At 37.4% G+C, this 24,923-nt stretch overlaps 1 protein-coding gene across 50 annotated transcripts in view; it reads left to right on the top strand.

Annotated features, from left to right (window-relative positions):
- MECOM (MDS1 and EVI1 complex locus) overlaps nucleotides 1-24,923 on the top strand; it is a 582,493-nt gene that overhangs the window by 497,371 nt on the left and 60,199 nt on the right. For 29 of the 50 annotated variants that reach the window (XM_084990172.1, XM_084990166.1, XM_084990169.1 and 26 more), the window contains one exon: nucleotides 23,768-23,902. In XM_084990172.1, coding sequence (XP_084846298.1) covers nucleotides 23,768-23,902 — 135 coding nt within the window. Of the gene's footprint in view, nucleotides 1-20,163; nucleotides 20,863-21,041; nucleotides 21,105-23,767; nucleotides 23,903-24,923 lie in introns of those variants that run through there. The other 21 variants (XM_084990176.1, XM_084990179.1, XM_084990174.1 and 18 more) reach the window with 3 other exon arrangements.

Genomic DNA, 24,923 nt, shown 5'->3' with positions numbered 1-24,923 from the left:
GTTCGTACGGAGAGTCTGCAAACTTTTGAACCATTGTTTTTATTCTTTGGGTAGTAAAATAGTAAACCTGCTGTTAAGTGTATGATGCACTTTAGCTCAGTACACTCACATTAAATAACTATTCTACAATATTTTGGCTTTTTTTTTTTTTTTACAGTGATTACTTTTGTTTTCACATTGAATTGACATGTGTGGTTGCCATCCTCACACTCCTTGTTACCTTACTTATTACAGTCACATTAATAAGTACTGACACATAAATACACTTATATACAACCCCTTGTCTGGGAAGGGGTTTCAAAAGAATTGTGAAATATTTAGCTCTGAAAAAACTCCACTTGAACATTCATTTGGAGGGATGTTGAGAGAGTGACAAAAATTTAGGCACTTCAGATAATATGTACTGTGATGTTCATTTGCACTTTTGAGAAAGCTGTAAGAGATTCTGAAAATAAGAATGCAATCCCCTCTCACTGTCACACTGTTATTATTATTCCAATGTACACTAACCTGTTGTTTTCTACAACTGCCATACATTAAATTAAAATACTATATTTTTCAAAGAAAAATTTTATGTTTTGTTCAAGGATAAGTTCTTTCAGCAATCACTGTTGTAAGCGTGACCTATGAGAAAGCTGGAATAATAATGGAAAGCTCTTAATACGAACAGGCGGCAAGAACAGGAAGAAAAAGGGGAACCTCTCTGTGCAGGGAGAGATGGGATCCTTCAGTGAGAGTGGAGTTCATGATACACATAGTATGGCCCAGCTGTTTGGGAACATTAAAAATCCCTTCACTTAAGCTGTTGAAAGCTGCAAAAAAGACCAAATGTTTTCCATCTCAAAACACATTTTACTTAGCTGTGTTTTGAAAGCTGTTATCTAAACACTAAAAAAAAAAAAAAGAAAGAAAGAAAAGAAAAAACATATTTTAACATGATTTCTTCCTTGGGTGCAAATCAGCAGTTATAATTTAATTTAGGGAAGAGAGTGAAAAAGGTAGAAGGAAAAGGCACATTTCATTCTCTTACCTTCTTGTTTATCTTTCCTTAAAGTACTTGAAGGACATAAAACTGGGGAATAAAAAAGTCACCAGCATACAGTTTTGTTAACTTATCTTGTGAACATTAAACATTATGCCTCAAATTTCGTATGGTACATAAAGTGTTTCGCCTGCAAGATCGTGTATACAGCACTTCAAAAAAGCCAGGAGGACAGCTCACTAAATGTAATGGATGTGTAACGGCAGATCTTTAGATCTCTTGTATTTAGCATGACAACTCCGGGTTCTTTAGGTGCTTTAAACATGATATCTGAAACCATATATTTTTTTTCCTAGTGATGAAAAACGTGGACTAATTACAAGCTTCTCTTATGCTATATAAATGGCTTGACCATCCCGTGCGATTGGAACATTTTGATTAGACTGTATCTCCTTTGGTTGCCAGCATTAATCAGTTTTACAACTTCATTGTCTTCATACATTTTCATGTTAATTCTCCCTAAAGGGAATACTCACTGAGCATAGTCACAGTGGAAGTGTGTTGTCTGATGGTGCCATAAACAATTTATTTCTGTTAACTAACAGTTTTAAAACACGAAGTCTTAGAAGCTTTCCTATTACATCCATCCTCACCAAAACTTCAAGATCTCTCATTTAGCAGTTTCCAAAAGATATCCTGAAACAAAGGAACCTATTCCCACTTGAAGACTTATTTTCACAAACCGCTTTCTTTCCTGTGAAAACTTAATGCTGGCTATTATGTTGACAAACCTTTTTCGGGAAACTTCACCACAAACGTGGCATAGACAAGGAGTATGACGTGAGGTCAGTGCCTTGCACCCAGGATGCAGATCACAAGTGGTTTTTGATGATAAAAGCACACGGAAGTTTCAAACGGTGTAGATAATCAGATAAGGAAGCAGATAGCGTGGGCAGACATGCTAGATTTAGGAGAAAGCCACCACTAATGACCTTCTTTGGGCTATGAGACGTAATTATTGTTTAATGACATCATGTTAAAAATCAAGTTTTATTGTTTTTATTAGCAACCCTATTATGAAATTTATAGTTGAGGACAGAAAAGTAAGATTTTTTTCTTTTATTTTTTATGTTTTTACACAAATCTAAGTGGAGAATGTAGGATACACTTTCTAGGGTCATTTTTGAAAACCTTAGTGGATTAGAATTTTACTTCTAAGAAGTGCCCCTCTTCTCTATTTCCAGTTCTGAATTCCCTTTTTGTGTGTATTTTCCTAACAGACTATAACTAAAATAATTTAATCAATGAAAGGATAATTGAAAAAATGTAAGATGCCACAAACAGGCATTGGTACACATTTGTTCTTACTCCGGTTATGATTGATGCTTGGGAAAATCATGTTGCTTCTCTGGCCTTCGTTTTCACATCTACAAAATGACTGTGTTAATTAAACATGTGCAGTATAAATGCACTTGTGTCCCAGGAGTCTAACTGGAAAATATCCCTAGTGAATATTTCCTTTATTTATCTGAGATTTATTATTAAACTGAGGTTAGTCTTCCTTAGGATCCCTATCATCCAGTGGTTGGCTCAGACTGATGTTCATTGTCATCTCCCAATTTCAGACAGATGATATCTTTGGCAAATTATCAGGCCAATCTTTTAGGTCTTAATGTCTGAGGTGGTATAGCCTTGAGAAAAGGTCATAGCAGACTATGTAGTCAGATTAATCAAGATTTGAATCTCATCTCTAATACCTACCAGTTGTGTAACTTTGGCCAAGTTATCTATTCCATCTTACAGGGTTCATTTTTGTCATCAGTAAAACAAGGATAATAATCACTTATGGATATTGAGTTATTAAAGGAAATGATACATAATAATCACTTGACATAGACTAGACAATATTTTACCATCTCGCCATCATCTTTTGTTTCCATTACTTTCAATAGCTGGCTAATTGGTCACCAGTGTCCACTTGCTCCACTCCAATATGTTTGCCACATTGTCGCCACTGTGGTTTTTATTTGTTTTATTTTTCAAATAATTTTTATTTTTTCCATTATAGCTGGTTTACAGTGTTCTGTCAATTTTCTACTATACAGCAAAGTGATCCAGTCACACGTACATATATACATTCTTTTTCTCACATTATCCTCCAAAACGCTTCATCACAAGTGGCTAGATATAGTTCTCAGTGCTATACAGCAGGATCTCATTGCTTATCCATTCCAAAGGCAATAGTTCATTGTGGTTTTTAAAGATGAGAATTTGGCAAGGACCATGTCTTGTTTCTTTTAAGAATGAATGACTAAACAAGTGAAATTAACAAGACTGACTAATGTTAGAAGTAAACTTTTTTTTAGGGCCACAGCCACTGTATATGGAAGTTCCCAGGCTAGAGGTCCAGTAGGAGCTGTAGCTGCCATCCTATGCCACAGCCACAGAAACTTCAAATCCAAGCCATGTTTGCGATGTCCACCACAGCTCATGGCATAGACAGACCTTTTAACTTACTGAGTGAGGCCAGAGATCGAACCTGTGTCCTCATGGATACTAGTTAGGTTCATTATCACTGAGCCAGATGGAAACTCCAGAAGTAAACTATTTAAATACATTTTATTTTTTTCTAAGCTAATGGATCTATTTTACCTATATTTCCAATCAAAACCAAATAATTTACAAAAAAAAAGTGATTACAACACAGAAAACAGCAGTGGGTAATATGTATTTAGACATTATGCTTATGATTTAAAAATGTTTTCTGATTTTTGTTATGGTTTTTATTGTTGTTTCTATAGAAAATCAGTTGACTATGCCTGTAGTTGTTTAAAAAAATAGGAAGACTTTATCTGAAAAAAAATGTTTCTAGTTTATCTGTACAGCATTACCTAGAGATGTACCTTCAGTATGTTAGAAGTTATTCTTAGATTAAAAAATAATTATTCCAGAAATTTCTTTAGCTTACTTACTGTTTTTAGATTTTACAGAACAATAATTTTTCACTATTTCTTTAATTTATGCTGGAAAATTCACCTAGCATAGAGCATAAATCTGTTTGATACATTAGGATACACCAGAAAAATTTATCTCTTTGTTTAGTATACACACATGAATAGACTATACCTAAACTACTACAGTCTGTACTTTAAAAACATATGAAGATGATATGGGGATGACAAGGACTGATAGGATGCTGAATTTTATCAAATATATTGAATAAACATTAGAAATACATTTAACCTAATTCTGGCACATGGAGTGCTCCTTAGGAATATTCCATTCCACTCTCCCCAGCCACTCAATGAGCAAAAGTCTCACTTCTTCCATAAAGCTTCCCCCACCACACCAGCCTTTGTGCACCTCTTTCCTCCCTGATCTCTGTAGTGCTTAACTCGAGCCACATAACGTAATAATTAATGACTTACACTTGTGTACTATTTGATATTTCTTCAAGTATCTTAGTTTTTTATCTCTCTAAATAGATCGTCTGGTCCTTAATAGCAAGAATGATGGTTTATAGTAATGTTTCATTCCTTCTGACTTCTAAACTTTAAACAGCAACGTATTTAGTAGGTCATTTTCAACCTGTGAATCAAGAGCCAAGGAATTGAAGAGAGTGGTGTGGGATTTGGGAGATATTCCAGAGTTATTGTGAACCCCAGAGTCCATGTAAAATGGTCTGTGTGTACGTGTATGTACATGTGGCTATATGTACACAAAAGGAAATTAGAAAAAGAATTTCAAATTTGATATAAACTTTTTAACTTGTAATAAGTTCATGATATATTGTCACATGCAGAGAAAGGAAGTTATAGAGTAATACATACAGTATAACTGTTTAGGTGAAAACAAAGCATATATATATATATATATATATATATATATATATATATATATATATGTATAGATTTATTTTGTGTGAACAAAGAATACGACAAGAAAAAAGCCACACAGGACTGAATATCAACTACCTCAGCATGGTGAAATGCCTTTGTATTGTGTTATTTATTTGGTAAAACAAGCATGCATTGCTTTTACAATTAGAAAGACCACAAAGAAAATGTTTAAAAATGAAAACTGCAAAGGAAAGATTAAAGTGAAGTAGAAAAGTAAATAAAATTAAATTTAAATCCTGCCTCTTTGCCTGGATGGATGGAGAAACACTAGTACAGGAGAAAAAGCAGTAGCTAAGAAGTTCTGTCTTCTGACCATTAGTCTACTACTTACCAGCACTGGAACTTTAGACAAGATCTCTAATGTCTGCATCTCTTTTATAATTTCTATTGTGATAATATTACTAAGATACTTGAAGAAATATCAAATAGTACAAGTATGTCACACCTATCTCATGGATTTACATCATTCATGACTTAACTAATTTAAGTGAAAGCCCCTTGCAAAAGATAATGTGTTATCCCTACTATACTCTCTGTCACATTTGATATGGTTTGTTTGTTATGAAAATCTGGCAATCTTTCGGGGAGTCTGTAGAAATGGAAGCCAATAGTCACTCTACAGAAGTGGTTGCAGCTCCCAGGAAAGCTTCTGCTACAAAGGAAAAGGGGCAAGGTCCTAATCCATGGCAGTGATTGGAAGGGAGAGAAACATTGACTGCTAATATCATTTTTCATTGTTGCCTTTGACACTGATATTGTTGTATTGCCTTTTTTCTAAGTTTGGGCTAAAATTAGGGAAACTCTTGCTAAACAATTTTCTAGAGTACTTTTATGTTCAAAGATCAACATCATAGATCATTTTATACATAATAACAAAATCAGTCTGAATCTACAAAGCAACTTAACCCTAATTTGGTCCATGCTCCAAAACCAGTTGAAATCTACTAAGTGATGGCTCTGTAAACAGGAAACAAATCTTTCTGAAATTCTGTTGCCATACTCTCAGCACTCTGAAACTTATGATCACTTGTTTTATTTGTTGGTTTGTTTTCTTCTTTCAATCTAAGATAGCCTGAATTCCAACAGGCTTTGGAACTCTTTCCATTTGGCCTTCTCAAGTTTTATTCACTTGCCTCTCAACTTTATGGCTCTTGGGATATTCTAATAAGTTTATTGGGCAATAGTTCACAAAAGGAACAAGAGGCAAGCATTTGTTAGATGGGGGTGTGAAACCACCCCTTTCTAGCTGCAAAAGGGAGAGGGAAGCTGAGGCTTAGGGCAGGCTCCGGGTGGTGCTCATCCATGGGCCTGATTCTCTGATAATCAGGGGAGACTAGGTGACTGAATTCTCCATATCCACCAAAGGTCTTTGGATGGTGTTTTCAGTATTGTTACATAACAAATTACCCCAAAACTTAGTGGAAATGTATTGTCCTCAGAGTCTATTGCTTAGAATTCAGGAGCTGCTTAGCTAGCTGGGTAGTTCTGGCCAGGGATCATCAGGTTGTGATGAAGACAGCAGCTATAGTCATCCAAAGAATTGACTGGCACTGGAATATCCAACTCCAGTAACCACCCACTTCTGTTTCTAGCTGCAAGCCAAGAGAACAAATTCGTATACTCCAAACTGAACAACTGCTGAAATCCTGTAGATTCACACCAACATCTTACTCTGTATGTATGTGTGTGTGTGTGTATATATATATATATATATATATATATATATATATACTTACCTTTTCATTGACTGCTTTAGCGTCCATTTCTCCTGTTTTCTTCACATTTTGAAGAACTGTATCTTTTAATGACCTACTTCAAGTACTGACCAAAATGTACTTCAGTCTTAATTTGTTGAAGATTTGTTTTAAAAACATATATAACTTCCAATAGAATCCTGATGATTCCTAGTTCTCTTCATGTGCTTCCTTTTACCTATGTCCAGAATATTCCTTTCTTAGGAAATATTTCTCCCCCACTAGGATGGGGATTCCTAGAGTATTTGCTAAATGCCATAATGAATTTGCATTTCCACCAATTATTTTGGTTATTTTTCTCTGGTTCTATATGTTTCCATTTTGTTTCTCAAAAAACAAACTTCTGCCTGAGTGACAGCAAATAAATTAGGATAAAAAAGTGCTTGTTCCTCTTCTGATGTAAAGATGTCTATAGAAAAAAACATAGAGGGTGTTTATATAGAAGGTGACAACTATTTCATAGAGTTCATTTAATATTCAAAATGCTAATTTTTATTAGGTGCTTGTAGATTATTTTCTAAGCACTGAGCTAAATTCTGTGCATGGATTAGCCTGTTTAATACTCTCAACAGCCCTATAAGACACTATCATTATCCTCATTTACAGATGATGAAACAGAGGTGATAAGTGATTTGGCACATGTCACTCACCTAGCATGTAGTGAGGCTGTGATTTAAATCCAGGCTGTCCTGAGTTCCCATTGTGGCGCAGTGGTTAACGAATCCGACTAGGAACCATGAGGTTGCGGTTCGGTCCCTGCCCTTGCTCAGTGGGTTAAGGATCTGACGTTGCCGTGAGCTTTGGTGTAGGTTGCAGACGCAGCTCGGACCCTGCGTTGCTGTGGTTCTGGCGTAGGCTGGTTGCTACAGCTCCAATTCGACCCCTAGCTTGGGAACCTCCATATGCCGTGGGAGCGGCCCAAGAAATGCCAAAAAAAAAAAAAAAAAAAAAGATAAATCCAGGCTGTCCTAGTCTAGTGTATATGCTTATTATACTGTTTTCCCTCCTTGTGATTTCTACTGGGTTCTGTCAATTTTTGTTGTACAGCAAAGTGACCCAGTCATACACACACACACACATATACACACACACGCACATACATTCTTGATAGATATGATATCTATATTATATATGGATATATAATATCCATTGTTTAGTTCTAATAACTTCCTATGACATAGGAAGCATTACCACAATTTAAAAGAGATTGAAAGAGAAATTCAAGTTTAAGCACCTAAGTACCACATAACCAGAAGCAGACTCTATCCAGGGCTCTAACATCAGAGGGCTATGACTTAGCAGGAGGGGATAAGACTGATTGTCCACGAGCCCAAGTGATTTCATATTTGCAGAGAGGAAACCTGTGGCCTACAGAGCCCTGGGCAGATCTTGCTTCATTATGGTAGCTAACCACATTCAGCCCATCAGCTTCCCTGCTAAAGGCCATAAGAGGTGGGACATTTGTGAAAACAGACGACTGCATTGCCACCACATCCTAGTTGTGAATGATTTGACAGCTGGGTCATGTGAGTTATGAGCCACTGGGATCACCTGGACCACATTAAACAAAATTATCTGGAACAGGGGAGTATTTGAAAAGAAATGTTCATTTGTCTTCCACAGGTTCTTTGACTGGAGGACACTTTATTTGTCTTAATATTTATCTTGTCACTCGAATAGAATACTTTTCAAAACCTAAACCAAGTTTAACAAATATACATTTTACTGAGGGCTTGGATTCTACAGTGAACAAGTAATCGAAAATTAAGTATAATCAAAATTTCTCTTGCTCAGCCCTTAAATCCTCTGATGTTGATATAGGTCGCCTTGGCTTTGGTTGAGCATCAGAGAAAGTGGTGTATTTGCATTTAGGTGCTGCATGGTGTGAAAAATACATATCTCTAAACCTAGGAGTCACACTCAAGGCAACAAGATACCCAGTACAAAAGGCATTGAAACACTTATTCCTACTGAGTAAACGAATGATTCATGTCTACATCTCATGCTCTTTGCTGGATAAAGGATCATTTTTTTTGGCCTTTATCTTGCACTCTCTCCTCTATCTTCTCCATCTCCATCTCTCTCTCTTTCTATTGGTTCATAATGGTTGAATATTAGTAACTTGAATGTGTATATGTTATGTTACAATGCCACTGGGCTTTCCAAGATGGAAATTTAGCAAAATATATTTTATAAAGGCTTTTAATGACTTAAAAAAATATTCCAGCTTTGGTTATTAAGGAGATATGTATAGGAAATATTAAACATTTATTATGATAATTTCTACAGAGACAACAAAAACGACAAAATTAATGTGAATGGACATGTTACTTAGCTAAAGGACTTAGTGAATTATTTAAATTTGATTCACCCAGCTTCTTTTTTTTATTTTTGAAGACATATGAAATTTGCTAGCACTTATAAGAGTGGGGAATAGGGAGGAAGAATATGAAACTGAATAAGATACAAAGTAGTATTACACAAAGCATTAATTTAAAAATTAAAATCTCTAGTCATTTTGGTATTACCTTACTAGGCTCATAATTTTGATTTTCTCCATCTCAGAACTAGGTTCCATGGTTTATTTGTAAATTGATATTCCAGATCGCATGGGGAGAGAAATTATGTGTGAATCAAAGTGTGTTTTCTCTTTTCTTTTTAAGTTTTCATGTCCTTTCTGGCATGTTCCTTTCTAGTAGGCACTTCATTAGCAAGTGTAGATTTTTTTTCCAGTCAAGAACTACACACCAAAACACAAATACCTTTGAGAATCTGCATCTTGAAAACTGACCAGTACTTAATTCTTGAGCTTATAGACAGCCTATATCAGGATTTTATTTGAAGTTGAAGAATCGACTCAACAAAATTTATGGAAAGGTTATTTTTAAAGTCACACCTGAAATCATGTCTATGTTTTCATAATAATACTGAGATTATTGGTACTTTAACCACTACTGGGATGTTTTGACATTTTACCATTTACTATGTATCAAAAGTTGTGACACTCACTAAATGGATTATAAACCTCACACTTTTCTGGCTCTATAGAGGTTTTAGTTTTTAGTTTCAAAGTATCTGGCTATGGTCATTGACATAATAAAATGGAATTTTCAAATTTCCAATGTAGAGAAAATATAAATGTTTCACTAAATCATTGGTAAGTACTTAGTATATTGATTGTTTTTTGGTAATCCTGCAACAGGGACATCATAACTAGGGCCCACTATCAAACGTGGAAGTAGTGCAGTAATTCCAGGCCAGAATTGCCTCACCATCCTCTCCCTTTGTTAAGCATTTGCCTCTTTAGCTATAAGCGCACCCTTTCAATAGATCACCAGTTAATTCCAACCATTAGTGCTCTTTACAGGGGAAATTGCGTGGTTGCTCCCGTGAAACGTCCTGTTCCACAGGATGATGAGTTAATTCATCTGGAACAACATTGGTTCATCAAGGTTTGTGGTTTATCTAAAGATCCAATTCCTATAATTTTGTATCCCATCTGATTTAATGTCCACTTAGTTTAGCAGTTAGACAGCCATTGGCAGGCATGACACATGAATCCAGTATCAAAAAACTGGGGACAAGGCCAATTCTTAAATGTTTAATTCAGGAATTCATAGACTAAGATTAAATGACTACTTTCCTTTCTCCTGGGTAAATGCATATCTAGATAATGCCAAATCTTGTTAAGAAAATCCTAAATAATATAAAACACTGTGGTGTAAATAGGCCCATGGTAAAAAAAAAAAAAAAAAAAAAAAAAATCTATGCTTTAGAAGGGCTTATATTGGAACAGGAGGGGGAGGGCTTGTAATGGAAGACGATGGTTGATTCTCAAATGAAATTATACACATTCCTCTGGAATATTCTCAGACCATATACTCAAGTAAAATTGTAACAGTTCACAGGCAAAGGATCAATTGGCTGGAGTTTACTGATAACCAACTTTCTTTGTGTGTTTGATAGACCTTCCAAATTCAAGTTGAATGAAAAGTTGAGGCTTGATTTTGTCTCTCTTTATCCATTATTATTATTTTTTTTTAGTAACTTTTTTTTTTTTTTTTGCTATTTCTTGGGCCGCTCCTGCGGCATATGGAGGTTCCCAGGCTAGGGGTCCAATTGGAGCTGTAGCCACCGGCCTACGCCAGAGCCACAGCAACACGGGATCCGAGCTGCGTCTGCAACCTACACCACAGCTCACGGCAAGGCCGGATCCTTAACCCACTGAGCAAGGGCAGGGACCCAACCCACAACCTCATGGTTCCTAGTCGGATTCGTTAACCACTGCGCCACAATGGGAACTCCTAGTAACATTTTTTATCAAGAGTGAAAACTGTAGGTTAATAGAAAAAAAATAGGGGAATGCTTATCAGTTTTTTTTTTTTTTTTCAGCTTTGCTGAAACAGATGAACATAATATAAAACTTTATTTCCAAAATTGTTCCCCTTGGGTGTTCTGGTAGAAGGGGGAAGAGGCTTTCCTATGTGCTTAAATATCTTTATTGATGCTCCTTTAAACAAGCCTGAATAGGTTTCTTTGCTGAAGGATTTCTTAGATTTCTAGAGTCTTAGAGCATTTACGAAGTTGATGGAGTTGATGTTCATTGTGAAGCTCTAAGAGGGAGCCATCTCTTCCTCATTTGACCATAGAACACATGTTCAGGGAATACCTGGTAACAAGTTACTTATGAGAAAATGCTGATGCCAAGTGTCTTTCTTGCCACCAAGCAGCTTATAGGTAGGTTGGCAGATGACAAAAATATGCCAAATGACCCTAAATATGATAACTGACTAGTGAGTGATTTTAATAATGAGTACTGAAGAATTTCAAAGAAGGGAGCCTGGAAGGCTGTGTGTGAGCTTGATAAATAGAACTTTGACTTCTTTATCTATTGTTTCATCTCTTGAATGCTCTGATAAGTAAAATGAAGGGCCCGAATGAACACAGTTAAAGGGCCCAGGTCTTCTACTCACAGCTTGAGTTGTTAACTGGTGCTAAAAATTTGTTTAGTGGGAAGAAGCAGACAGTGGGGCCTAGAATGATAAAGTTGACATCCAGTTATAGAGGAGATTGTATTTGAATTAGGAGGATTATTTTCTAGCAAATCAGGAACAATTTGTGCTTTTATTAGTATGGTTTTACTTTTTCTTCTCTCTCTCTTTTAACCTTTTGTCTTTAGGTAAGACACAGCATTGTCATAACTTTGTTACTCAGGAAGACTAAATTTTGGTATAAAGATGCCACAGAATTCAGGTCTAAAATGACAAGGGCCTCCATCAGTTCAGTGCCAGTGTGAAAGTGAAGGTCCTGGAGAAACAATTTAATAGATTGACCAAGCCAACGACTGCTCAGTCAGGATCAGGAAAAGGGAAGCGTCCCAGATGTTGTCCAGGGTTGGTACCCAGGTAAAGGGCCAACTCAGATGGTTGTTACAGACACATAAATATGAGTGTATAAGGGGAGCAATGAAGTGCTACTCCTAGGAAGTGGCAGTGATGGAAATTTCTATCTCTACATTTCCTAAAAGAGAGTTACTGGTGCATCAATTGATTCCTATGGGGGAACAATAGTAAATCATCCAGTTTCCTTGGATATTAAATATATCAATTCCTCATATATTTGGCCATAATTAATTCATCTTGCCATGCAGTTCAAAGGTAGTTTTGCCTATTATGGAAAGATTCTACTCAGGATACGAATATGAATAAAACTTGAGTCCATCCTTAAGAATCTTACAATGGGGAGTGCCCATCATGACTCAGCGGAAAGGAGTCTGACTAGTATCCATGAGGACACCAGGTTCAATCCCTGGCCTTGCTCAGTGGGTTAAGGATCCGGCATTGCCATGAGCTGTGGTGTAGGTCGCAGATGTGACTCTGATGTGGCATTGCTATGACTGTGGTGTAGGCTGGCAGCTACATCTCTGATTTGATCCCTAGCCTGGGAACCTCCATAAGCTGCAGGTGCAGCCCTAAAGAGATCAAATATAAAGGATTTTTTAATGACCCTTTAACGAGCACCACTCATGATTTTAATAATGGATACTGAAGAACATTACAGATCCAACTGTAAAGTAAAGTAGGACTGACTATTAACTAGGAAAGAAGTATGGATGATTTGGGATAGAAGATAAAAAGGTCAGACCCAGTTATAGGGATCAGTGTACATAAAAAAGTGGTGGCTTTGAAGGGTAGATAAGACTTCATCTGAGATAATCAAGGCAAAATAAATTATAGTCTGAAGAACAATAATGATTATAATTACATTAATAATACTACTAATAATAATAATAGCTATTTTTAATTGATCGTATGTTGTGTGCCATGCATGGTTCTGAGTGATTCACATACATTGCCTCATTTCATTTTCAAAAAATAGTTGAAAATAATTAGGCAACTGGAACCCATTGAAGAATTTTGTGCTGGGGAGTAACAGCTGATGCTTGGGAAGATTAACAGTGTTGAGCATGAACTGGTGGGTAGGTGAGTGATGGTCAGAATAGCAGGTCATTGTAACATTCTGACTAGAGGTGACAAGCAGCCAAGCTAAGCATCCAAACTAAGCAGGAATGAAAACCAGGGAAGGACCTGATACATTTTTTTTCAACAAATGCCTGTTGAATTCCTACTACATGTCTGACATTATATTAGGCTCTGGGCAATAGAGACAAATAAGTTGAACCCAATTCCCACTCTCCTGGTACCAAAAGTCCACCAGAGGACATAGTAGAAAATAAATTTCTGGGCCTTGATAACAAAGACAGATAAAACTACTCTTTGTCTGTGTGTGTCCATGGCCTCCTACCCCAGTTTTTAGGGCTCTTGGATCTCAGTGATATTTCACCCCTGTCTCAGAATCCTCCCTCTTCCTGATTGGCAGAGAACACAGTGGGTGGGTCAGAGCAAACTCAGCTGCAAGCCAGACAGAGACTGACATCCTCGAGGGTAGCACAGCTTGAGAGAAAAAAAACATTTTTCTTAAAATTCTTCTCTTCCATAGGTCATGGTAAGGATTAGGGCAACTGACTCTGGAATGGAAGGAAGAGGATAGAAAAATACTTATACTTTGCCTTTCCCCCAAGTATAAACCAGACTATCTTCCTCATTGTGTGTATATGTAAGCCTATTCTAACCCATTAGACAAACACAAAAACTGTGAAACTTATAGTGCTTTGACCTGTTCCCATGAACTCAGAGCAGTTCACACTCATATTACTCAATTCATTTTCCCAACCTCCTATTTAGGCTGATATTATGAAACTTTCATAGAAACCAACCCAAAGGTTAAGTGACTTACCCAAAGGCACACAGCTAGGAGAAGAGAAAGGTCTTCCAATTCACTTTTTCCACAAGATTGCAAGTCTAAAAGAACATTGATTTCACACTGGTGGTGTTCCTAAAACCTCAGGAAAAAAGCTGATCCTGGATTTCTTACATAATGTGCTGTCTTGAAAGATTGAATTAATTTAAATTGATAAAATAATAAAAAATTAATTCCTAACAGTTGAGGTTAATTCCCAAAGCCTTAATTTAGTACCTTAATTCTTTGGCCTTCCTTAAAGTTAGGAAGAAGGAGGCATTTGTTTTTTGAGACTAATTATAGTCAAGATTCAAGTTGTCCTCCATAAAATAAAAAAGATAATAGTAATTTTTGCTTGATGATCTAAAAGTGCTTATTGTCTGAACAACCAGATTGATGCATTACATGTTTTTTGTGAATATTCATTTCTCAGTTGTACGAATGTTTGTTTGCTCATCATTTTTTTTCCTGAATGTATCTTTTCATGCCTATGCATCATCACGTTGAACATCTCTACTTTCTGGGAATAAGAAAGAGAAAAGTAGTATTTTGTCTCCTTTTCTCTACCAAAATTTTACAATATATTTTTTTAAAGTTTTTATTTTATCGAAGTATTTTTATTCAAACTTGGTATAAATTTTTTGTTGTTGTTGTGCTTTCACCACAAAATAACCACTCAGCGTAATAGCTTAGGACTGAAATACATCAAAATAGACCAACAAAAAATGTTTTAAATATGGCGGCCTTAATTGGAGTTTAGGAAATAAATCTTCGGTATAATAATTTATTCACTAGAGCTGTTGTCTCAGCAAAGTATTTCATCTTAGTTTCCATAGCACTGCTAGGCATTACTAAATATATTTAAAGTCAAAGTAAAAAAAAAAAAAAAAAAATCGCTTTCTTTCTGGCCAAAGATATTATATGTTAAGAGAATGGTCTGCATTTTTAAAGAAAGATCAGATAGGTGATTATGTTTGCGTAGTTAATTAATAAAAAGGGAGGTAAGTAATGATTCACTGGGGAAACTTCTATCACAGTATCTATTATGAGGGATCCATGCTGGAGGGACAATAACGGGGTGCTAATTCTGAATGCACACAGGGCCATCCAACCAGGACATCAAGATTTGTAGGAAATCAACCCTCCAGCAGTCCTGGCAAGCCAGACTGACCCCAGCAAATGAAAATAATCAGAAGTAATTAGAAGCGTGCTGGACTGCTCCTCGGAGAGCCGGGCGGGAGAGTAAACATGCCTGAATCCTCGAGCCACTGCAAAGGCCCATGTCTGAGCTGTTAGGTGCCCTGACCTTGTCCACATAAAGATGTGATTTATGAAGTGCAGGGCACAGCAGCAGGGCTTCTGTCTTCTCCTGGAGAACCAAATTACCGAGGTGGAGATTAACATGCTTTCAGTCGGGCCCATTTCCAAACCAAGGGAAATTTTTTATTTACATTTTTTTTACCTTTAATTTCCTCTTTTCTTTTCTTTCTTTCTTTTTCTTTCTTTTTTTTTTTTTAAACAGCTCCCCTACCCCCACCGATTTAAAAAACAACAAACAAACAAACAAAAAAAAAACCAGCAAAGTCCATCAAGAGAGGCCGGAAATATCTCTCCTGGGCAGTTGTAATGTGTGTTGGTGACAGGACATTCAGCGCTCTTTTTGTTTGTAAACTCTTATTTCGTGTGACTGTTTGGCTGGGTCTACCTACCCAATATCACAAAATTCACCTCCAAGTTTAGGAAGGCCAGCTTGTGGATTACTCCCCTGATTAAAACATATACATTAAAATTAAACAAAATGTTACTTTTGATTGCATGGCTTTCTGATCTAGTTTCTCTTGCCTAAATGTGATGCTTCATTACAAGCCTTACTCTAGTAATAAAGAAGATTTGATAGAAGAAATTGTAGATGGTCAAGAATTTGGTAGGAAAGAAAAGGAGAGAGAAGTTGGAGTTTCTGAACTAGGAGAAGTATTTATATGTGAATTAGTGGGAAGTCTCCTGAGTCCTAAAGACACATTAATTTTTTTTCCTTATCTTAGTCTCAGTTAAGCTAGGTAAGGTTTTACAAAATCCAGTTCTGACATGGAAAAGGAAGCATTGATTTTCTTAAACGCACATCAATATCCATACATGAAGCTAATTTAATTAGCAAGCAGTTATTGTTCAGCCAAATGTCAATTTCTCAGATTATTTCATGCTTCTTGACATGAACTGTATGCAACAGGATTTAACAGGATCTCCATGAATGGAACTGCACTTGAGAAATGTAAAAATGCACTTGTACATTCTTGAAAAGCTACAAAAAAACAGTGTTAAAAATGTCAGGCTTGGAGTTCAGTGCATATTTAGCCTCCTCTAGAAACCCAAAGCTGCAGAATTAAGGGAACTCTACTTAGGCTGAGGTTATAAAGTGCCTTCCTCTATAAACTAAAAACGTAATGTTAGGGTGAATGGGAACATACTTTATTAACTTTATGGTATTGAAAACTGCCAGCAAGTTGTCTTGTTTTTAAATATTGTCCTCTGCAGAGTGTTACAGGGCTGTTTGTCCACAGGAAGCCTATTAAAAGTGGACAGTGCAGTCATTTCATCTGGCTTTGGCTGGACTGCTTTTCTTTCCTTTAATGATGTGCTGGAATGTACCATGCCCATAGGGTCTCCATTAGCAGAACTTTTACTTCTGGGACAACCATGAAGTTTAAGGCTTAAAAGAGGCATCAGCTTACAGTCTTGTGGGAATCACTTGAATACTGGAGCACTAACTTCTTACTGCTTTAACTAATATATTGACTTATTTTAAATAAACAGTTACACAATGAAGGCAGAGCCAGTGGCCTTATTGGAAATCTTTGAGCCTTTTAAAGATTCTGCAATCCATGCAGATGGGAGAGGAAGGAAGGGGGTCTGAGGAGGGTTTATGCCCTTTTCAAACCAGGAAGAAAACGCATTAACCTCTCCCACCCCAACCCTGCCATCAGCCAAAGGGGGATCTTTACAGCTCCCAGAAAATCTATCAACTCACACTCAAACCTCATATTTTCCAATGCCTTTTTCCTGGTAAATAACAATTAACAGAACAGGGCGGAAAAAATAATCATTCCTTCTGGAAAAATGTTTTTAAAATATGATTTTTTTTTAAACACTGCTGATGGATCACAGTATGTTCTGCTTTTAAGGTTATACATTTGTTATTGTATGTTCTCCTATTCTGCCCCTTAATATTTAGATCATCTGTGCTGATACATGTTTGCAAATTAAAACTGGTTTGAGATTATAGTAAAACCATTATTTTTAATAGCCCATTTGGAGGGCAGCGCTAAACACTGCAGAACACGCATGTTACTGATTACTGCTGAGCAGACAGCGGCTTTTGCAGATTAATTTGTAACTGGGAACTACTGTAAACAGATTTCACCAGAAATCCCAAGGAATAAAGGGAATTGGTGGTGGTATTTGTCTCCTTGTATTTATTTATTGTTTTAGAAACCTCCTGATGGAAAGCGAGTTAAGCGGGGAGAAAAGCAAGACCCCCTGCAAAAACCTTTTCCTCCAGCCTTGTCTCCTCTTCCTTGTCACTTTTAATCAGGGGAGGTAGTCAGGGTCTTCTCTTAAAGGGTTATTATTGAAATAGCCAGAGGCTCCTTTCCTGAAAATCAAGGCCTTTCCAACTACTCTGGAATTTCAGACCCTATCTTTAAACTTCCAGTTGTGTCGTCAGAAAAAGGGAGGTGATTTGCCTTTCCGTGAAGTTATTACAATACAATCAAAGAGGAGAGGGGGCAGGGTGGGGGAAGGAGAGGGAGAGGAGAGAGAGAAGAAATATTGAGATTTGATGCAGGTCCTTTAATCTTTCTCACAAGTTATTCAGTAGAGAACAAGACATGATGATGATAATAATGATAAAATAATGATGATATTAATAAAATAATGATGATGAGGCTAAATAACCCCCTATCTCTCTAGATCAATCTTCCAAGGACTCAGAGAGAAAGTGTTAACTCTCTTGGCTCTATTTGGGGAAGAGTTTCATATGTAGAAATAGCCTTAGCTCAGGCGTGTGTCTGAGGGTCTGGACTGTAGGGTGTGCACGCGACCGGGCTTGAGGCTCCGGAAGGCTCGGGATCGTGCGCGAAGCAGAGGGCAAAGCCCCGCTGCCCGCCCCGGGAGGGCGGCGGCGGGTTCACCTGGGTGGCTGGAGCCTCAGGCGCTGCGACTTAATTCGGGGCGCAACGCCATCTACCGTCCTCCTGACGCACATGCAAGTACCCAGACCTTGAAAGTCGCCCCGCCTCCCCGACCCAAACCCAATATAAGGGAAAAAACTCAGAGGCCCTTTCCACGAAATCTTAATTTAGCCAGGACCTGCCACTGATTCCACATGACCTTTTGTTTATCCGCCGACGTTTCCTCCTTTTCAGAAAAGCTTTGTGAAGGGCAGGGAGGTGGGGGCCAGGGACTCGGGCGGGGGATTGGGGTGTTGAGCTCTCAGACCCCCTGATCAGGCCGCACTGTCTGAAGCAATCGGTTCCCCAGATTACTTGTATTTAATACACAATGCATCATAAAACAAATCCCTCATCCTGACAGGAAGAAAATAGAACAGCTCATAGCTCGAGCCGGTCCAATTTATGGCTAAATTAAAAAAAAAAAAAAAAAAAAAAAAGGCTCCTACAATGGGCAAGTTGAGGAAGGGCAGGAAATCAATGGCAGCAAACCCGGAGCTCTTAAAGGTTCTCAAGCGCCGAACTCTATGGGAATATCTGACTAGGTTTTAGGTTATTTACAAAGGATTTTTCCTGTCCTACCTACCACTGCTGTGCGATTTTCCCTCAAACAATGGCCATTATCTGAAATAACAGTTCAATGTCACAGATAACAGGCCACCGAAATGAATTAGTCACCACCTCTTGTCATTTTCTACCCGCCCCCCAACATCCCTCCTTTTTGTTACTATTTTCGTTTTTAAATCAGCATTTTGGGGAAATATAGATCTACTAGGTTTATGCGTCTGTTTGCACTTGGAGAAAACAAAAGGGACTTGTACTGTCTCCTTTTGCAGAAGTTTAACATAAACGTGCTTTCCATTCCCTCTGTCTTCCCTCCTCCCCTTCAAGTGTCCCTTGACTCGCTTACTTTGCTTAACTTTCCATTGTTGAGCTGAGAAGTTGGATTTTGTCCATTTGTTTTTATGAATGGGGTTCTGTGATAAAAAGTGTTTATTTCCACTTAACCAATGGATTTTAACTAAAATTTCCAAGGATGGCTAAAGTAAATCCTAGACCCTTTTTATTTTTTCACCCATTCCCTATATTCTTTCTCCTAATGTTATTTCTGAAATGTGTTGATAAAAACTCACTATATGTCTTAGAAAGTTATTCATCACCATGTAGTCTCCCTCACCCCGACAACATTTATGATGTTAAAAGTTAAAAAATAATCTGAGTTATCAAATTGCTTAATTCCTCTTTGGGGCGTTCATGATGTTTTAGTTAATGTATCAAAGAATATGGCAAAAACTCACCAGACATTTGCCAACCTCTCTAAGCCCCATAATACACTCTATTTGGTCAGGTTATATGCGAGTAATGTTTCAGATTTTTAAAATCCTTCTAAGAAAAAATATGATTTAAAAAATAGCATGCTCTTCTGTTGATCTAACTATATGATAATGGAGGGAATAGAGTAAGAAATTTCAATGATAATAAGTACTTAGCAGGAAACTGGAAATGTCTTTTTCAACTTTTTAGATTACTGTTTTCTGAGAATTTCCTGGCTAATTATGTTTAGCAGAAGCCAGCCTCTCTTAACCTTAAATCTCATCCTCGCCCCCTCCAGCGCCCCCCCATTGCACACACTCTCACACCCCGAAAGCACTTCTCCACCCATCACTCCCATCCCCCAACACACACACACACACACACACACACACACACACACACACGCACGCACGCACGCACACACTTATGCTCTCGGACACCCGAAACAGAGGATATTTCCCTGGGGAAAGAAATCCTGCCTGGCGAGATCTCCCCATTGGTTGTTTACCCGGAGAAATCTACATGTTTAAGGGGGATGGTGCATCCATAATCAGTCTGTCCCTATAGGTCTGGGTCTTGGCGACCTTTTTGTGACCTCTCCCGCCGGAGGAGGCTGCTGTCACTTTAAAAATTTACTGAAGAGGATCTTTCTGGGCGGCGGGAGATAGCTCCCTTTCTCCCTCGCCCCGGGTTCTTTCTGGATGGCCGAGCAGATCCTCTTTAAAGAGACAGTTCATGAAATAGAAACCCGGCGGCAGAGCTAGGAGTTGCGAAAGGGGACGATCCCGTGAGGGCTAGGACCGGGGAAGGCGCAGCGGAGGATCAGAAAGGGGGCTAGAGCTTCCCTCGCCTTCCCAGGCCCCCCACCTTTTCAAACTCTCCTCCTCCTGCCTGTATCTCCCCCTCAACTCCCCTTGGAACTGGGAGAGAGAAGTGGAAGAAGTTTTAGTGGGTTTCAGATAACTTTCATTACACATCGTGCTGATAAGAGCAAGAGAAAGTGAGAAAAGAGGGAGGTGATGTGAACCAGAAGGAATAGCTCGGAGCTCATTTAGGAGGGGGGGGGGAGCCAAAACACACCAAACCCAGGTCACCCAGACGAAAGGAGACTTCATTTCTGGTCTTAAAAATACACTGTTGGCGGACAATAAATCTGAAACGCGTGGTCCTGGCGAGCAGATCCCAGAGACGGACAAAGTTATCAGAGACCGTTCGGAAACCGAGACGCGAGGCTTTTTTTTTTTTTTTTTTTAAACATCTCGAAATGTGGCTCAGGATCTTATGAAAGGATTTTCATGCAGGAAAGCTGGGGCTGCTGATTATTTTATTTTGTTTAATTCTTCTGTGATTGCCTTTTATTGCTGAGTTGAGGCCATAGAAATCTTAAGGTAAGAGAACTCACTTTAAAAAAAAAAGTCTTGGCGATGTGCATAGTTTGTTACTTCGGACAGTTTCCTGCCTTGGCACCCCTTCTCCGGGGCGCCCCCCGCCCCCAGCCTCCTTTTCCTACTTGCCCGCAGTCTCGCGGAGCCCTGTGCTTATCTACGTTGCCGGGACTGGCGATTTCCTTGTTCCTCCTGTGCAACGGTGCGGTCTGGACGCGTCTCCGGGGTGGGTCGTCTGGCCTTCGGTGGGTCTCTCTGCGGGCTGTCGGCCTCCTTTCCTCGCGCTCTTCTCCTACTTCCCCTCCCTCCGTGTGTCTGTCGGTCGGTATCAGGGACGCAGAAGGTGGGGTTGCCAAAATCTGAATTCCTGGCACCGGCCACGCGACTTTGGAGCCGCTTTCGGCGGAGTTCCACCTTGCCAAGTAACAGCTTTGCTGTCCAACATCGTGTGCTGCTTCGCGAGAAAGTCACATTCGGACCCTTTGGCTAGGTTGTGGGGATTTTTTTTTTTTTTTTTTTTTTCTTTTGCTGTTGGTGTTTTGAAAGGGCCTTTCTCTAAAGTCCACCTAAAGGGAATTCTTTTTTTTTTTTTTTTTTAAGCTATCTTTGGAACTCGACAGCTTTTAAAAACACAGGAGTGTGTTAGATGAAATGACAGAAGATGTGTTACTTTATTTTATTCGAGATTTCCGAGACGATTAAGACATTTGGGAGACAAATGCAGTTCTGTTAGCAAATCAAAAGCGAATATTCACGGGGGGGGGGACGTTTCTGGGTAAAGTTAAGCTTTTGTCTTGGGGCAAAAATACGGAGAGTAGGAAAGTTAATATGTTGGTGAAATATTTGAATAATCATGTAATGTATATGTAAAAAGACATTCTTTGGAAATGAACCTGTTTTTAAATTAATTTCACTGTTGACAGTGGCAATGGCAATAATGTTAACACGGAGTAAAATTACACCTAGAATTTTCATATGCAGTACCTAACTCCCTGCCCGGCAAAAAGGGGATGCTGGAAAGCTAAGAAGACAGATGATTTTTTACTTTGAAATTAGCAAGTTTTCCATGTCTTTCTGCAAATATGAAATGGAATTAGTGTTGCATTTCACTAACTTCACCCTATTTCCTTCATTAAATATTTCTCTAGTGTGTCAGTAGAACTGCCTTTCTTTTTTTGCTAGTCAAGAAAACAAACAACAAAGATCAACAAGAAATCAAACAAACCAAAAACAACAACAACAACAACAAAAAACAGAACAAAAATCCCAGCCTCTTATTATTTTTAAGTGTGTATTGCTGTTGTTATTTATGCTCCTTTTAGACATCTGAGGAGGGGGCAGATCTCAAGTTGCCATTTGAGTTGCTCATCATTGAGTGTTGAAGAAAACAACTTAAAGTTTGTAATTTTATAAATGAGAAATTGTTAAAATCTGTTTTTCTCACTAGAGAGCATATTTTAACATAGACTTTTTGCTATTGTTAGTGTGAAGAGGTGTCCTTGAAAAAGACTTGATGTGTGTGTGTGTGTGTGTGTGTGTGTGTGTGTGTAGCAATTATTATCCCTATCTTCTGTTTCAATTTTTCTTTTTGAAATTGTGGGACTACTTATTGCCCTTAATTGCCTCATGGCCAAAGACTTATTCATAATGCCTCTTGACTAGAGCCCTCAGAGCACTGGGCTTCTTGAAGTTTGTGGTGAGTTAATAACTTGAATCTGCAGCTGGGTGATTGCCTGAATTCTGTGCAAAATTGCTTTTGATTCTGTATACCCATGAGTTTAGTTTTAACTTTTATAAGTATAGATACAGCAGAATTCTGGGGGGGGGGTTAATTCATTAATTTCTGTTCTAGACTATATTGTTTAGTCTTTGATAGGAAACTTCCTCAAGTTCTCATTAACTGATTGACATGAACATTTCCAGCCTTCCTAGTTATTCACCATCAGGTCAACTACTCTGCGGCTTTTATTTAATATTGATGTTTAAAACATTATTGCTGCTAGTGAATCCGAATAGCCTCATTTAAGTACACAAAAAAAACCCTTAAAAATGGACATTTCCTATTTCAGTTTTTGTTTAATAGGTCTTGTAAGCAGTGATTAATATTTAAGGTAGGCCAAATGTAAAATCTTGTGAAAATAAAAATATACAACCATAAATAATGATGACAATTTACCACAATATTCTTATATATTTCTTACTTATTCACAAGCCAGGTTTGGTCTTTTACTTACAAAACGTGAAACTGAAATATGCATTGGCATGTGTTAACTAAAACTTTAGGTTAACATATTTTGCATAAATGTTTACCAGTTATTTTCATCTGTTTTTCTTTAGTTTGGTCAGAAGCATCAATGAGACAAATATTATTATTTCCTTCAATTAAGGTTGTGATTTAATTGCTTCATGGTAGTGCGATGAAGACTGAAAAAGAATTTAACAATATTTAGATTAAAGATTTTTCACTGAATTAATTTCAAGTGCAAAAATGTGCAAAGTATACACTTAAAAGAGAAGATTGTCAGGATCTAAAATATTGACTTACTTGGTTTAGAATTATTATGTTAATATATATTGTTAAATATTATTTTTTGTAAAAATCACTTTGGATAAAATTCAAGCAGTAGCACTCATTTATGCACAACAAGAAATTGAGCATTTTTTGAAACCAAGTAATCATTTTTTGTAATAATCTACAATTGCTTTTCTCCTTTAAAAGAAGTACCTTGACACTTCTAAGATAACTTACTATTATTCCTTCTCTACTAATATGCATGGTGTCTGACTTTTTTTCTTTTAAGGATTCAAAGGAGGAAATATACATTTGAATAAAATAGTTTCAAGCAGTTAGCTATCCTAATGAAAGAACTGATATGGAAATTGATTGTTCTCATCTTCTTCCTTCTAGATCTTAGATGAGTTTTGCAATGTGAAGTTCTGCATAGATGCTAGTCAACCAGATGTAGGAAGCTGGCTCAAGTACATCAGGTTCGCTGGCTGTTATGATCAGCACAACCTCGTTGCATGCCAGATAAATGATCAGGTATGTTGTTAAGATTTTCTTGTCTTTCTTTGAGAGCACTAAAGTATCAGTGAAGCCTGAAGAATAAAAATAACAGTGAATTGCAGTAGACCCTTGTGGCCTGTTTGTTGATTTGGTGAAAGGTAATGCCCAAATATAAGATGCAGAATAAAGTCATTTTCAGTACTACTCTCTTTCAGTACTTCTTTTGTAAAGTGGTTTATTCACCTTGTGCTAGTAAATTTCATAAATACTGGGTTTTTTTTAGTGTGATTGAATGATTTAAAAACTGAATACTACTTATTACTAGCTGTACTTTACCTTTTTTTTCTTTGCCATCATAATAGAGAGAGACATTCATAGAAAGAATTGAACTAATCAAGAGCGCTGAATTTATGCAGAAATTGGAAGTGATACACTTAAAAGATTATATAGTATTTTATTTTAACTAGTAGGTAGATATACATGTATGATCTATGTGTGAACTTTGCTGATTATGCATTTGATTTGCCAGGTTTTAAATGAGACACTTTTACTTTTAGATGAATCAAATACATTTTTTTTGTTGTTGTTTATGTGAAAAGTTTAAAAATATCACTGCTGAAAATTGCTTTATGGAGGCCCTGCAGTGAGGTTAATGTCAATAACAATAACTGTGAAACAAGATCATGAAAATATCATGAAACATATTTTGCACTCAATAAAGTGAGGTTATGAATCTTGTAACTTGGTATGACAATCCCTAAAACAACAAGAAGTTCACTCTGTCAATTTTTGTTTTATAAACATCATTGGGTTAGAATATAATTATATTATCATCATTTATTTCTTTTAAACTGATGGTCACCTAAATCAAATATGTTTTCAAGACCATATTAAAATGGTTGCTTGGCAAATCTACTATGAAAATCACCATCAAGAGAAAGAAAACTTTAAATTAGATGTTTCCAATTGAAAGCTGGTAAGTACTGCTAGTGTCATATGGTCTAAGACTCTATTTCAATCAATGCTATGAAATTATTCTTTGACATTTAACCAGCTA

The sequence above is a fragment of the Sus scrofa genome, chromosome 13 (assembly GCF_054392235.1).
Source record: "Sus scrofa isolate SSC_HxYL_T2T_F1_AM1 chromosome 13, Sscrofa_HxYL_maternal_Yorkshire_Landrace_v2.0, whole genome shotgun sequence".
NCBI classification, from domain to species: domain Eukaryota; kingdom Metazoa; phylum Chordata; class Mammalia; order Artiodactyla; family Suidae; genus Sus; species Sus scrofa.
This window is presented reverse-complemented; position numbering and strand designations above follow the sequence as displayed.